Source organism: Camelus dromedarius, chromosome 9 (assembly GCF_036321535.1).
Source record: "Camelus dromedarius isolate mCamDro1 chromosome 9, mCamDro1.pat, whole genome shotgun sequence".
Taxonomy (NCBI): domain Eukaryota; kingdom Metazoa; phylum Chordata; class Mammalia; order Artiodactyla; family Camelidae; genus Camelus; species Camelus dromedarius.
In genome coordinates, this window is record NC_087444.1 from 69,136,815 (window position 1) to 69,152,075 (window position 15,261).

Consider the following 15,261-nt stretch of genomic DNA (forward strand, 5'->3'; position numbering starts at 1 on the left):
CAGGTACAGAAAGACCAGTAAGGCTAGAGAACAGGAGGCAAAGGGGAGACAGAGAGGAGATGAGGTCAGAATGGTTGGCAGGGCTGAGGTGATCTGTGATTAGCAGTTGGATTTTATTCTGTCTGAGATAGGGAGAATTTAGAGAGTTTTATCAAGAGGAAGGGCATAATCAGACATAGAAAGATCCTTCTGGATTTGAGGTGGTCACCAAAATTAGGGGCCAGGAGCTTGAGGAAGAGACTGGAGCTGGACCAGGGTAGGGCCATAGGGAGGTGAAGAGGGAGCTGGGTAGGGAAGACTCTCAGGAGTGGGAAAGGACATGCTGTAGGGGAAGGGGAGGGGGACAAGGTGGTGCCTCCACCCCCCAGGCCTAAAGCTGCATCTCTCATCTCTGCCGTCCCTCGGTTGGGGTGGGCTGTTGCCCAGCCTCAAGCCCTCCAGGTCCCAGTAGCCATGTTTTGTATCCTCACAGATTCAAGTCATCAAAATTGAGACTGAGGACAACAGAGAGACTCGCTCAGCCAAGGACGCACTGCTCTTGTGGTGTCAGATGAAGACAGCTGGGTGAGCCCCCCAAACCCCCTAGTCCCTAGGAAGGCCAGGCCCTGACCTCTGGGCTTCCTTCTGGGACAGGAGTACAAGGGGCAGCCCAAGTCCTCAGTGTCAAAATTACATCTGAAGTTAACAAACTGGTAACAAACTCCTCCAAACTTAATGACTAAACCTCTAGAAGGTCAGGTTCAAATTTAGAACTTGGACTTCTCAGAGAGCAATGCCTAAGGTGGTGAGCTCCCTTCCCTCCCCCATCTCATTCTGCACCACAGAGGCCTCATGTGCACCTGTGTGGAACCCCCCAGCCCTATCCTGAGCTCTTTCCCGACCCCTCAGCCTAGGGGAACACACACCAGGGCTCTGGTAGCTCGGGTGGGAAGTTCAGGTCTTGGTACCTTCAGTGGAGTCGAGAAATGGGGTGCACAGACCCCACTAGGTATGTCCCCTCGTCCTGCAACTCTCTGCCCTGAGGGGAGGGGCCTGGCATGAGACACAAGTGCCCTCTGGAGACTCAAAGCCCTTGGAAGAAGGAGGGAGGGGCAAGTGTGGATGGAGACTGGGCTTCCGCTGACTCTCGTCCTCCTGGGGCTGTCTTGAGATGCTCTTAGTTCTTTCATGTGTCTGTCTTTACCTCTGTGTCTGCTCTTCCTTGTTCCTCTCTCTCCCTCCTCCCTTCTCTTTCCCTCCTATCTCTCTCTCCCCACTCCTTTCTTTCCCCATCTCTATCTGCATCTTGCTCTCTCTCTGTCCTTTCCTTCCTTCTTCTTTTTGTCTTCCCTCTGTTTCTCTCTCTTGTTTGCTCCTCTCCTGTCTCTCTCTCTCTCGATCTCTCTCTCTGTTCGTTTCCCTGGTCCACTCAATCTATCTACCTATCTATCTTTCTCTCTTTCTCCCTCTCTCTCTCTCATCATCCATCTATATATCATGTATATCCATCCATCCACTGATCCATCTCTGCCTGTCTGTCTGTCTCTCCCTCCCTCCCTCTTTCCTCCTGACTCTCCATCTCTGCCTCTGTCTCTCCCTTCCACACTGCCAGGTACCCTGAGGTAAACATCCAGAATTTTACCACCAGCTGGCGGGATGGTTTGGCCTTCAATGCCCTCATTCACCGGCACAGGTACCACCTGGCCTGGGGCAGCCCAGCCTGGCCCTACCCCCAACCCCACATCCCTTGGGCACACACTTGTACAGGGATGTATATAAACACGTGTAGACACAGGACCCCCACTTCACCTCTCTGCACACATACATGTTTCCGTTCACACTCATGCTCTTACACACAGGCACACACACACAGACCCCTGTCCAGGCTGCATACTGTGTGCACACATGGAAACATCCATATACTCATGCACATATACAGCTTGTACCTGGTCCTGATGCTTAGACGCCCCCACGGTGGGCAGCTCACTCCGCTTGGATCCGCTCCTGTGTGTGCACCAGAAACTCCTTCCTCACTGTGCACCCCCAGATCCTCTCCTGGCTCCCTGCACACCCAGATGCTCATACTTCAGGGCCTGGGACTGAGCTGGCTGAGGGGTGGGCATCCAGGCAAATTATCCCCACATCACCCTCGTCCATGTGACAGATTGGGGAAACTGAGGCCCAGAGACTGGGAGGGACTTGTTCTGCTGTGACAGAAGCCAGAACCCACACATACACACTCATACATGTACAGGGAGACCCAGCACCATCTACACACCCACAAACACATAAGCTGTAACCCGGGTTGTGCTAACAATGGGAACATTTGCTAAGTGTACCAGCATTGTTCTAAGTGCTTTCCTGTAAGTCTTTTCATACTCAGTGCCCCTATGAGGCAGAGGCTATTATTATCCCCCATTTTACAGATGAGGAAACTGAGGCACAGAGAGCTCACCCAGACTGCCAGGAAGTGGCTGAGCTGGGGTTTGAGCCAGGAAAGCTGGCTCCAGACCTCATACTTCTAAGCACTACATAATAACTGTAGAGAAACACACCTGAGTAGATGTGTGTGTGTCGTGAAGTCACACGTACGTGTGCCCTCACGCAGTGAAATGCTGCACAGACACACACCAGCACACACAGCTTTTCCCTTGGCTGGGTTGTGCTCCTCCCTCCCTCACCCTGGGTGGGACTCAGACAAGGATGTCTTTTCACCTGTTTGCTCACCGGCTTTGGAGCCTGCCTGCTGCCTGCCCACTCTGTGCCCCTGCCCAGGCCCGACCTCGTGGACTTCAACAAACTCACCAAGTCCAACGCCAACTACAACCTGCAGAGAGCCTTCCGCACGGCTGAGCAGCACCTGGGGCTGGCACGTCTGCTGGACCCTGAGGGTGAGCCCTGCCTGGCCCCAGCCCAGATTTCCTCTTGGAGGGGCTCGCACTCCCAGCGCCATCCCAGACTCGACCCATCCTCCTGCAACACCTTCCCGAATCCCAAGGTTTCAAATCCCAACTCCCTCCCCTCTCCTTCCTCATCACCAATCCCACTCCCTTCCCATCCCCATGTCCCTTAGTTTCTCCATTTCTATCTCAAACTGGACCCCATCTCTATTCCTATGTTCATCTTAACCTCCTCTCCCCAACCCCATCCTTAGTCATCTCCCTCCACACCCAACCCCTTCTCTCTCCCTAACCCCAGCCCCATCTCTAAAGCCAACACTATCCCCAACCTGATCTCCAATGCTGTCCAATCCCCAACATTAGCCCCATCCCCACACCAATCCTGTTTCTAACCCCATTCCCATCCCCAGCCCATCCCTATGCCTGTCCCCATCCACAACTCTGTCCCCATCCCAGCCCCTTCCCCATTTTCAGTCTATCCCCACTCCCACTCCTGACTTCAGCCTCATTCCCAATCCATGATCACACGGAATACCAACCCCCTCTTTCTGGAATAATGGCCATGATCTTGCCTCACCACTCCCCCATATCTGGAATAATGGTTGTTCCCTTTTTTCTGAGCATCTACTGTGTGCCAAGCACACGGCTGGGAATTATATGAATGTTGTTGCCTTTCATCCTCACACCGATCTGGTTGGATATAAGTCATCAATTCTGCTTTAAAGTGATGGAAACAAAGGCTCAAAGATGTAAAATTACTTGCTCAGCATCACACTGAAAACCAGTAAACATCCCTGATATTAGTGATGTTGAGCAACTTTTCATGTTCCTGTTGGCCATCTGCGTTTCCTCTTTTGGAAAAAATGTCTGTTCAGTTCTTCTGCCCTTATTTAAATGGGTTGGCTGGCTGATTGTTTGTTTGCTTTTTAATTGAAGTACTATTGATTTAAAATGTTGTATTAGTTTCTGGTGTACAGCATGGGTGGACTTGCAGGGCATTATGCTTAGTGAAATAAGTCAGACAAAGAAAGACAAATACTGTAAGATATCACTTACATGTGGAGTCTAAAAAAATACAACAAACTAGTGAATATAACAGAAAAGAAACAGACTCACAGATGTAGAGAAGGAACTAGTGGTTACCGGTGGGGAAGGGAAGGGGGAGGGGCAAGATGGAGGTGGAAGATTAAGAGGTACAAACTATCAGGTATAAAATAAGCTTCAGAGATGTACTGAACAACATGGGGAATAGAGCCAATATTTTATAACAACTGTAAATGGAGTATAACCTTTAAAAATTTGTGAATTACTATATTGTATACCTATAACATATAATATTGTAAATCAACTATACTTCAATTTAAAAAATGATACTGTAAAATAAATAAGTAAGTAAGTAAATAGTTTTAAAAAAAGGAAAGAACACTAGTAAACAGGACTATCTGATCCCAGAAATCATGGTCTTAATCATTCCTCTACCCTGCCTCTTATAGCTGTATTCTGTGCTCAATGCCTGGCATGTGGTCGGTGTTTACTGGATGTCAGTTTCATGAGGCGGGGAAGAGGATGGTTGTTGTGCATTCAATGGGTAAATTAAAATGATAACAGGATTTACTGAGTTACTCCTCTGTGCCAGGCTATTCTTTCTACTGCTTATGGTGTTCCTAGGTAGCAGACACTGTGATTATCCTTACTGTAACAACGGGGAACTAAGGCTGATAGAAGTTGGGTCTGTTTTCTAAGGACATGCAGTGAGTAAGTGGCTGAGGTGGGATTCAAGCTCAGGCTGCCTCCGAAGCCTGTGTCCTTGACCTCAGACACCATTCATACATTTCGTAAATATTTATTGAGCCCCTACTGTGTGCAGGGCATGGCAGGAACAGTGGTAAAAGATAGGCATAACCCTTATCCTCATGTAGCTGAAACTCGAGGTAAGAACATAATCACATACATGAATAGTTAATTATAAATTGTGATATGTTCTAGGAGGAAATGATAAACTGCTATAAGGAAGAATAACAAGAGGAGGTCAACTCTAGACAGGATGAACAGGAAGGCTTGTTTGAGGAAACTTAAGTTTAGTGGAGCCCTGAAGGATGAGTGGGAGTTTGGCACACAGAAAAGAGAACAGTGTTCCAGACAGAACAGCATGTGCAAAGGCCCTGAGGTGGAAGGTAGAATGATGGTTCAAGAAATAATTATAAATAAATTTCTCTGTTGTGGTTTATGTGTGTCAGGCACTGTTTAATCCCATGAGGTGGAGCCCCATTGGGAAGATACAAAAACTGAGGAACAGAGAGGTTAGTTACCTGGCCCAAGTTCACACAGCTATTAAGAGTGAGTTCTCCCAGCTCCCTGTAATACCTTCAGTCTGTCTGTCAGAGTGCTTACCATCATGCTTCCTCACTCTCCTTTACCCTCTAGATGTGAACATGGAGGCTCCAGATGAGAAGTCCATCATTACCTATGTGGTCTCTTTCTACCATTACTTCTCTAAGATGAAGGCTCTGGCTGTGGAGGGGAAGCGGATCGGGAAGGTATGAGGAGCCAAGGAATGGGGCGGGTGGGAGCCTGGGAACTGTGTGGGGGCATATCTGGGATGAGGCTGATCCCACCTCCCTTTGCCTGGTCAGGTCCTGGACCAGGTGTTGGAGGTAGGGAAGATCATTGAGCGCTATGAGGAGCTGGCGGCCGAGCTGCTAGCCTGGATCCACCGCACCGTGGGGCTTATCAGCAACCAGAAGTTCGCCAACTCACTGAGTGGGGTGCAGCAGCAGCTTCAGGCTTTCACGGCCTATTGCACACTGGAGAAGCCAGTCAAGTGAGGCCCAGCGCAGGAGGGAGGGGAGCAGGTGGAGGCGTGGAGGAGGGGTCCCTGAGCTCAGGCCCCTTCAGGTTTCAGGAGAAGGGGAACCTGGAGGTGCTGCTCTTCAGCATCCAGAGCAAACTGCGTGCCTGCAACCGTCGCCTCTTCGTGCCCCGGGAGGGCTGTGGCATCTGGGATATCGATAAGGTGAGGCTGAGGATGTAGGAGAGAGGAAGGGTTGCTCTGTAAAGTTGTGTAGGTTGTGCACTGCTCAAGGGAGCCATTTACATTGCAGACATCACGGCCTGCATATTTATTCTGATGGTTCCCTAGCAGTAAAGGGTCATGAGGAAGCAACATTTTTTCCCCAGTTTGTGCAGAAGGTGTCATAAGTGCTGGGAGTGACCTCAGACAGAGAAGCCAGGGCCACTTAACTGTGGGGAGTTGTTGGAATCTCCTGCCTCCCTAGGCATGGGGCCAACTGGAGAAGGCAGAACACGAGCGAGAGGCTGCCCTACGGGCTGAACTGATCCGGCAGGAGAAGCTGGAACTGTTGGCCCAGAGGTTTGACCACAAGGTGGCTATGCGCGAGAGCTGGCTGAATGAGAACCAGCGCCTGGTCTCCCAGGTACAGGGTGTAGGGCTTGGCTCCGGGGGAATGGGAGGGGGGGTGGGGCTGATGGCCCAAGGACCAGAGAGGGAGACTTGATCTCCTAAGCAACAGAGAAGTGTTGGATTAGTCTCCTAGGTGACAAACGAGGGTGGGAAGGGAGAAGCGGTCTCCCAAGTGATTGGTAGGGGAGGGGGGTAGGCCTGCTCTCTAGGGTAATAAGAGAGTGAGGCTGGTCTCCAAGGTAACTAGAGAGCCCAAAATCAGTCTCTTCAGAAATCGGGAGAGTATTTAATTATCTCTTAAGTGACAAAGGAGGTTGTTATCTGGTGTCCAGGGTAACTCAGGATTGGTCTCCTAAGTAACAGGATAGGGTAGGCCTGGTCCCCAGTCTCTAAGGAAATGGAAGGATGGGGACTATTTCCTGGGTAACAAGTTTAGGGTTAGAGATATAATAGGGAAGGGTGGAGCTGGTCTCCAGAGTAACTGGGAAAGGTGGGGCTGGTCTCCAGGGTAACAGGGAAGAGAGGAGCTGGTCTCCAGGGTAACTGGGGATGGGGAGGCTGATCTCCAGGGTAACAGGGAAGGATGGGACTGGTCTCCAGGGAAACAGGAGCAGGTGGGGGAGTTTCAAAGGTCACACAGAGTCAAGGTAACAGGTTGACTGCTGAGGCAACATGGGTGAGTGTCTGTGGCCTGCCCTGCCCCAGGACAACTTTGGGTATGAACTGCCAGCAGTGGAGGCAGCCATGAAGAAGCATGAAGCGATTGAGGCGGACATTGCAGCCTATGAGGAGCGGGTGCAGGGCGTGGCAGAGCTGGCCCAGGCATTGGCGACTGAAGGCTACTATGATGCCCGCCGAGTGGCAGCCCAGCGTGACAGTGTCCTGCGCCAGTGGGCCCTGCTGACTGGGCTGGTAGGTGCCCGGCGGACACGGCTCGAGCAGAACCTGGCCCTGCAGAAAGTCTTCCAGGAGATGGTGTACATGGTGGACTGGATGGAGGAGATGCAGGTGGGAGCCAGACCGGGGACCAAGGATGGAGATGGCCTGCTGGGAGGGGAGGGAGGGAGGGATCTACAATGTAGGAGTTGTCAAAGATGGAGAGGGAAGGAGAGCGAGACAGAAAGAGATAAAGAGAAAGGGAGACAAAAAGAAAGAGTGAAAGATACAGGGAGAGAGACAGAGATGCAGAAAAAGAAAGTGTGAGAAAGAGACAGAGAAATATCTAGAGAAATAGATAAAAAGACACAGTAAATGGAGACAGAGAGAGTAGGGACAGAGACAGAAAGATTAAGTCAGAGGAAGATCGTGACAATTTGAAAGAGATATCAGAGAAAGAGAGCTGGAGAAGCAGACACAAAGGTAGGAACAGAAATCTAAATGGCTACAGAGAAAAACACATCCAGAGGTGGAATCCATCTGAGAAAGTGAGAGACCTACCGGAGATAGACAGACAGATACAGAGCGAGATGGAGATGAGAAGGATGGAAGCGGAGAGAGAGAGACAGACACAAAGAGAGACTGGAGAGAAAGAGGGTTAGAGATGGAGACAGAGAAGTGTAAATGAGGCAGAGGTGAAGGCAGAGAGATGGAAGAAGATACAGATGGAGGCATAGAGAGGGAGAAAGAGTGATAAAGCCAGAGCCCAGAACTGCAGAGACAATGAGAGATGAAACATTCAGAGAGACAGAGATGGAGAGAAATGATGACAGAGACACAGAGACTGAGACAGAAGAGTCTGATCGTGTAGAGGAGCAGAGGCTGGTACGGGCAGTGGGAGGGAGGAGTGGCCTGAAGGCTGATGCTCAAAGTATGCTCGGGGCTGCCCCTTCTTGTAGGCTCAGCTGCTGTCCCGGGAGTGTGGGCAGCACCTGGTGGAGGCAGAGGACCTGTTGCAGAAGCATGGGCTGCTGGAGGGGGACATCGCTGCCCAGAGTGAGCGGGTGGAGGCACTCAATGCTGCTGCCCTGCGTTTCTCCCAGTTGCAGGGTGAGTCTGGGGTTGGGGTTGGGGTGGAGACTTTCAGGGCTGCCACTAATAGAAGCAAATGTCTCCTGAGAGAGTGAAGGAGTGAGCTCCCCATCTCTAGAGGTATCCAATCATGGACTAGGATCACACTCCATCAGGGATACCATGGGGGGAATTAGTGCCTTGAGTGGGAGGTTGGGCCACATGATTCTTCCTGCTTTCAGATTCTGCAGTAATAGTTCACGTCTGTTGAGCACTTGTCATGTGCTAAGCCTTTCACAGTCAGATCTCAGTGAATACCATAAAAAGACTGAATAAGGTAATTATTGTCAAGGCTTGTTCAGCTTCAAGTGATAGAAACTCAATTCAATTAACTTACGGAGGTAGGGGGAATGTATTGGCTGATGTAACTAAATGTGCAGGAAAGGATGATTTTCGCTTTAGGTATGGCTGGATCCAAGGATAGTTCAATGATACTTTTAAGATTCCATCTCTCTCCAACTCTAGTCTTTATGCTTGTGTCACTGTTGGGCAGTCCCTCCCCTTGTGGTATAAATCTAGATCACTGGATCACTCAGCCCCATGTTTACATCCCAACAGTCAGTAAGAGATAGGCCCCTTTCTCAGTATTCTGGCAAAAGGTTCAAGGAAAGCTTTCATTAGCCCACTGTGGCTTCCATCTCCATTGCTCAGCCAAGCATCATTGGCCATATCTATGTAACATATCCACCCAGGGCCAAGAGTAGGGTCAGCTCCCTCCAAAGGCATGAACAGAAAAGGAGAAGGGTGGGGCACCATTAGCAGAAACAGGGGCTTGGATGCTGATAGACAAAACCCAGTCTGGCTCTAATGAGGTTCTCATTTCACTGAGGTCAATACCTTCCAACCAAAGACCACCAGGAGCCCCGCTGGAGTCAAACCAAGCTGAGTTTGTTGGCCCTTTGCGCACACCACGGGGAACCCAGTAAGGGGTTCCCCATCAGTAAGAGGATGTTAAGAGGGGCTTATTATAGGATGTGGGCTGTGTTAAGTGATTTGGTTTGATTTAATGTAGTGTGTTTTGCTGCAGCTTGAATGCCATCAGGAAGTGGAGGTAATTAGACGATTGCACATCTTAATCATTTTTATCCAGGTGGTGGGAGGGACAGGATTGGCAGAAGTGGTTCACCTTGGCCAGGCAAGGGGGAGTCAGTGGCTGTTTTTGCGGTTTGCGCAGTGACCTTGTTTTGTGTGCGCTCAGACGTGACTGCGGAGCGGTTTTGTCTCTGTCTCACGCCATCATGATCACAGAGTCATCTTGTCTGATGTTGTGTCCTGTGCAGCTGTGTATGAGCGCTGACAGCATCAGGGTGGCTTTTTTCTTTCTCCCTGATGAGGAGACTGAGGCCCAGAGCTGCAGAGCTGATAAGAGGGTTTTGAGGCTATTCTATCTCACTCCTTTACCTGGAGCCACGGCCCTTGGGAATCCTGGAGCATTGTTAGAAAAGGAAGAGGCTGTCTGGCTTGCAGGATGGTCGGGAAGTTTCTCACCTTCATGGGCTGGATCATGTCCTAAGAGCAAACGCTGAGGTCTCCTTCCACGCCTGGGTGCAGACATCCCCATCCTAGCTCAGCCCTCAAGACATTGTTGGAACCCTCTCCTTCATCCTTCATTCTTATGGATGTTCATCCGGGAGCTTCTCTCTATCTTTTCCTTGTGAGATCTCGGTGCCTGATGACAACGTGCCAGCAGCACCGTGGAAACAGCAAAGAGGCTAATGTGGGTTGTGTGTTGTCATGGTGATGGGAGGCAGTGCTACCCGATGAATGGTCCAGAGTGTGACCTGATCTGCTACTGATTCTGGGCAAGCAGCTTCCCTTCCTGAGCGTGTGTTTCTTCATCTGTAAGTTGGGGTTAGTAAGGATACTGGCCTTGTAGGATGGTTGTAAGAATTCAGTGACGTTGTGTCAGAGTAAGGGCTGGATACATGGACGCCATTGATGTTTATTATGCATTGGTATTTGGGTCAATTTCAGTGAATGTCCAAAAATACAGAAATCCTGCATGCCATATAGGGCAGTGTCTTTCACACTGTTTTAACCCAGTAAGAAGTACATTTACCTCATGACCCAGAGTTCACAGGCACACGTGTACACACACACAGAGAGATATGCACAGACATGAAGGCTTTATAAAACAATGCTTCCTCTTACCTCGAGTGTTACATTCTGATATTTTCTATTCATTCGATTCTATTTCATTAAAGAAATGTTGGCTGCCACCTAGTAAAATTAATCCCACAAACTAAAGGTCTAGGAGGAAGGTGAAATATTTTAACACAAAAAGGAGTTTAGATCATCACTGAGTTAATAGATAAGGCAACCGAGGATGAGGGAGGGAACCCAGAAGCATTGCTTAAGAGTTGTTTCACTCGGTCCAGTTCTAAAGGAAACACACTGTATGTTTACACTAAAATAATACAGATTCTAGGAATTGCTGAATCTCAGTTTCCATCCATCATTCAATCAATAAGTCACCATTTTCACTAGGCTTCTGCTCTGGGCTCCACCCTATGCTGGGCAGTGGCGAGAACACTGTGTGATGGAGACTGTCCCAGGCCCTGTCCTTACGGGGCTCCCAGTCCAGTGGGGGAGACAGACTGGCAGTGACAACCCAGAGGGGTCAGAGCTGGAATGACAAAGTTACAGGCAGAGTAGTCCCGGCTGCGATGGGGAAAGCAGAGAAGCCTGGAAGAACCAGAGAAGGCGCCTGCTCCAGATTGGGATGTCAGGGAAAGCTGCCTGGAGGAGGTGGCTGCCTGGAGGAGGCGGCTGCCTGGAGAAGGCGACGTGTAACCTGCCATTTGATGAAGTCAGGCCAAGGTCTAGGCAGGTAGCCTGCGCCACCCTCTCTTGGGCGCCCCCCTGGCCTGTGCCCAACCAGGGATCCTCCCTTTCTCCTGGCCCAGGTTACCAGCCCTGCGATCCGCAGGTCATCTGCAACCGCGTAAACCACGTGCACGGCTGTCTGGCGGAGCTGCAGGAGCAGGCGGCAAGGCGGCGAGCCGATCTGGAGGCCTCACGGAGCCTGTGGGCGCTGCTGCAGGAGCTGGAAGAGGCCGAGAGCTGGGCCCGCGACAAGGAGCGCCTCCTAGAGGCGGCGGGCGGCGGCGGCGCGGCGGGCGCGGCGAGTTCCGCGGGCGGCGCACATGACCTGTCCAGCACCGCGCGCCTCTTGGCGCAACACAAGATCCTGCAGGGCGAGCTAGGCGGGCGGCGGGCACTGCTACAGCAGGCGCTGCGGCTCGGCGAGGAGCTGGCCGCCGCCGGTGGCTCCGTGGGCCCGGGAGCCGAGACAGTGCACCTGGCGGGCCTGGCGGAGCGCGCGGCGAGCGCACGGCGACGCTGGCAGCGGCTGGAAGAGGCGGCGGCGCGGCGCGAGCGGCGGCTGCAGGAGGCGCGAGCGTTGCATCAGTTCGGCGCTGACCTCGACGGGCTCCTGGACTGGCTCCGCGACGCCTACCGCCTAGCAGCCGCGGGCGACTTCGGCCACGACGAAGCATCCAGCCGCCGCCTGGCCCGCCAGCACCGCGCGCTCACTGGGGAGGTGGAGGCGCATCGCGGGCCAGTGGGCGGCCTGCGGCGTCAGCTGGCCACACTTGGGGGCGCTAGTGGCGCCGGGCCATTGGTGGTAGCATTGCAGGTGCGCGTTGTGGAGGCCGAGCAGCTGTTCGCCGAGGTGACCGAGGTGGCTGCGCTGCGGCGCCAGTGGCTGCGGGATGCCCTCGCCGTCTACCGCATGTTCGGGGAGGTGCACGCTTGCGAGCTGTGGATCGGTGAGAAGGAGAAATGGCTGCTCGCCATGCGTGTGCCTGATTCACTCGACGACGTCGAGGTGGTGCAGCACCGGTGAGCGCCCGCTTGTGGGACTCCTCGGCCCCCTTCCTCATGCACACAGTCTCACCTTCCTTGGTTAAACAGTTTCCGTGTTCACTCACCTGGAACCAGGGGTTCTAGTAAAATGGGAACGATATTAGTCCCAACCTCACAAACTCCTGGAGAACCGTAAGTGAGTTAATACGTGCAAAATACTTACCAAATGTCTGGGTTCAGGGAGCACCCCAGGAGCGTTTGCTATTATTACTATGAGGCTTATAGTCACCTGGCATGAAATTAACCTAAGCTTCTCCAGGGTTGCCCCAGCCTGATCCCTCCCCTGGGACTCTCATTGCCCTTGCATAGATGTCACCTCCCTAGCTAACAAAATTGCTCTGACCTTTGTCACTTTCTATTCCCTCACCCACTTTATGTTTCTTCATAGCACTTACCACCCTGTGACACAGTAGATACTGGTTTGTCTGTTGGCAGGTTAAGTGATGAGTTTTTAAATTAGTGGATGAACGCTCTGTGCCTTTCTCTCTGAGCATGTGCATCCATCCACTTATTTCAGTGGGTACTTACTGAGTTCCTACTCTGTTCCAGGCCTTGCTGGAAACACAGGCCTGGTCCCTGCTGTGACTGTCCACGGTTACCCAAGCCACAGCCTTGGGCATTGTTTTAAATAAGGGAGGGCCATGGCCAGCTTAAAACAGATCTCCTTGGCTGCCAGGTGGAGGGTGGGTTGGAGTGGGTAAGAACGGTGGCTGGCAGCCCAGAGAGGGAACTGGGGTGGGGACCTAGGTAGGAGGGGACAAGACTGGACCAAGGCAGGAGTCCAAGTGGACAGGCCATGAGAAAGACAGGCTTGAGGGGAGTGATGTCCAAAACAGAGCCCAGGGCTCTGGCCTAGGATATAGTAGGGTGGTTCCTGAGATGGGGACCCAGAGGAAGAACAAATCAGGGGAGATACTGAAGCCAGTTTGAGTCACAGTAGGGAGCCCTGAGGAGGTACATAGCAGGGTTTAAGGCTGGAGACAGATTCAGAAGGAACAAGGTTGAAGCTAGAGTCAGATGTGGGAGTGATGAGTTCAGGGGTGAGGACTGAAGCTGTGGGGATGGGTGAGATGGTCCAGGCAGGATGTGGGGGAGAGCTCAGTGGGCCCAGGACAGAGCCCTGAGAAATGTAACATTTAAGTGACAGGTAGAAGAAGAGGAACTGACAAAGGAGCCTGAGGAGGTAAGGTTGGAGAATTAGGAGGAGAACCAGGAAGAGGCAGCTTTGCAAGAACCAGTGGGCAGGTCCCCAGGGTCCAGGCCTCTCTGAGCATGTCCATCCTTCTTCCACAGCTTTGAGAGCCTGGACCAGGAGATGAACAGTCTGATGGGCCGAGTCCTGGATGTAAACCACACGGTCCAGGAGCTGGTGGAAGGAGGCCACCCCAGCTCAGATGAGGTGCGCTCCTGTCAGGACCACCTCAACAGCAGGTAGGTGGGGCCTGGGGCTGGAAGTCCTTCTGGGCATCCCACACCAGTTCTTCCCATCATTCCTTTCCTCATCCACTCTGCTGTAGAAATCAAGAATGTGCAATTTCAAATCACTGAGATGTTAAGGGCTACCTAGTAAATTAGCAAAATCTTGAAAAAATTGGTGATAACCAGTGCTAGTGATGATGTGGTAAAATGAGGATACAGTACATTTCAATGGAGTATTATTTCATTTGTTCTGAAATGATTTATTGAGTATCTACTATATGCCAGGAATTTTTCCAAATACTTTATATACCTTGTTTTATCTGCCCATATCTCAGTGTCCATAGAAAGTTTCCAGAATTTGAAACTCTTTAAGAATAGCAACAAATTAAATCTTTCCCCCAGAATACTACCAGCAGTTCTCCCGGTGTGGGTAGGCTTCATATGTAAAGACACAGGTCCAGAGAGGTGAAATCCTTATCCGAGATTACTCACTCTAGTAAGTAGAAGTCAAACCTAGCTCTGCTTGAATCCAGAGCTGGGGCTCTGATCACATATATTCTCCCACAGAGTTCTTCCCAGCAACTCTGTGGGGGTATAAATTACCCATGTTAGAGAGGAGGAAACTGGGGCTCAGAGAGGGGAAAGTGGCCCAAGGTCACATGGCAAGTTGGGGGTAGGGTCAGTCCTGGATTTGAAGTTGGGTTTGTCTGACTCCGAAGTCTGTGCCCATAACTGCTGTGCTGTAAGATCCCAGTGTCCTGTGATTTCCAAGCCCCTGTAGCCTCAGCAATCCCAGGGTGCCAGGGCCTAAAAAGGTGATAATGGCAATAGTGATTTACAGTATTTAGTGAGATTAGGTGCCAAGTGCTTTAGCCACATGGTATCATTAAACACCCAATAAAGTGGACATAATTATCCCCATTTTCCAAATGAGGAAGCAGTATCAGTGACAGAAATGATTTTCCCAAGTTCACATGGTGAATCTGGCCAGAATAGAACTTGAACTTGAGTCCTTCTGATTTCGGAGTCTTAATCTCTTTCCTTGTGGGTGTCCATTCTAGAGGGGACAAGAGGGGTTAACAAATAAACTAATAAATGAATGAGATATTTAGAGAATTGTAAGGATAAGGATGCAGGAAATAGAGTGACCTGGTAGGGCATAACGGGCTTGGTGGTGATTTTAGATCTTGTGGTCAGCCATGGCATTTTGAGCTGAGCTCTCAACGGGGATGAGAAGGATCCAGCCACAGGCAGAGGATGTATGTGGAAGAGGAGAGAGGGGACAGGGCATTCCAGGCAGGGAGCACAGCCGAAGCAAAGGCTATGAGGTAGAAGAGGGCTTGATCTGTTCCCAAAGAGTGTCCCCACTCAATAACAGAAGCAAACAGGTACTGTCTGAAGCACTTCATAAATCATAACTCATTTGGATCTCACAGCACCCTTATGAGTTAGGTGCTATGATTGTTACCATTTTACTGGTGGGGAAACTGAGGTGCAGAGAGGGTTACTAGCCAAAGGATGCACAACTTAGATTTGACTCTGAGCCTGACATAGCCAGGCAGTCCGACTCAGATTCTGTTCTTGTAACCTGGACCATACACTGCCCATGATGGGGACTGAGGCCCAGAGAAGTATTATCACTTGCCTGAGGACACAGAGCAATGC

General features: G+C 51.1%; 1 protein-coding gene across 1 annotated transcript in view; it reads left to right on the forward strand.

Annotated features, from left to right (window-relative positions):
* SPTBN4 (spectrin beta, non-erythrocytic 4) overlaps nt 1-15,261 on the forward strand; it is a 68,413-nt gene that overhangs the window by 14,517 nt on the left and 38,635 nt on the right. Inside the window, exons 5-15 of the mRNA XM_064489335.1 lie at nt 473-564; nt 1,592-1,672; nt 2,755-2,870; nt 5,304-5,416; nt 5,513-5,700; nt 5,775-5,892; nt 6,155-6,313; nt 7,006-7,308; nt 8,136-8,286; nt 11,214-12,153; nt 13,471-13,608. Coding sequence (XP_064345405.1) covers nt 473-564; nt 1,592-1,672; nt 2,755-2,870; nt 5,304-5,416; nt 5,513-5,700; nt 5,775-5,892; nt 6,155-6,313; nt 7,006-7,308; nt 8,136-8,286; nt 11,214-12,153; nt 13,471-13,608 — 2,399 coding nt within the window. The remainder of the gene's footprint in view (nt 1-472; nt 565-1,591; nt 1,673-2,754; nt 2,871-5,303; nt 5,417-5,512; nt 5,701-5,774; nt 5,893-6,154; nt 6,314-7,005; nt 7,309-8,135; nt 8,287-11,213; nt 12,154-13,470; nt 13,609-15,261) is intronic.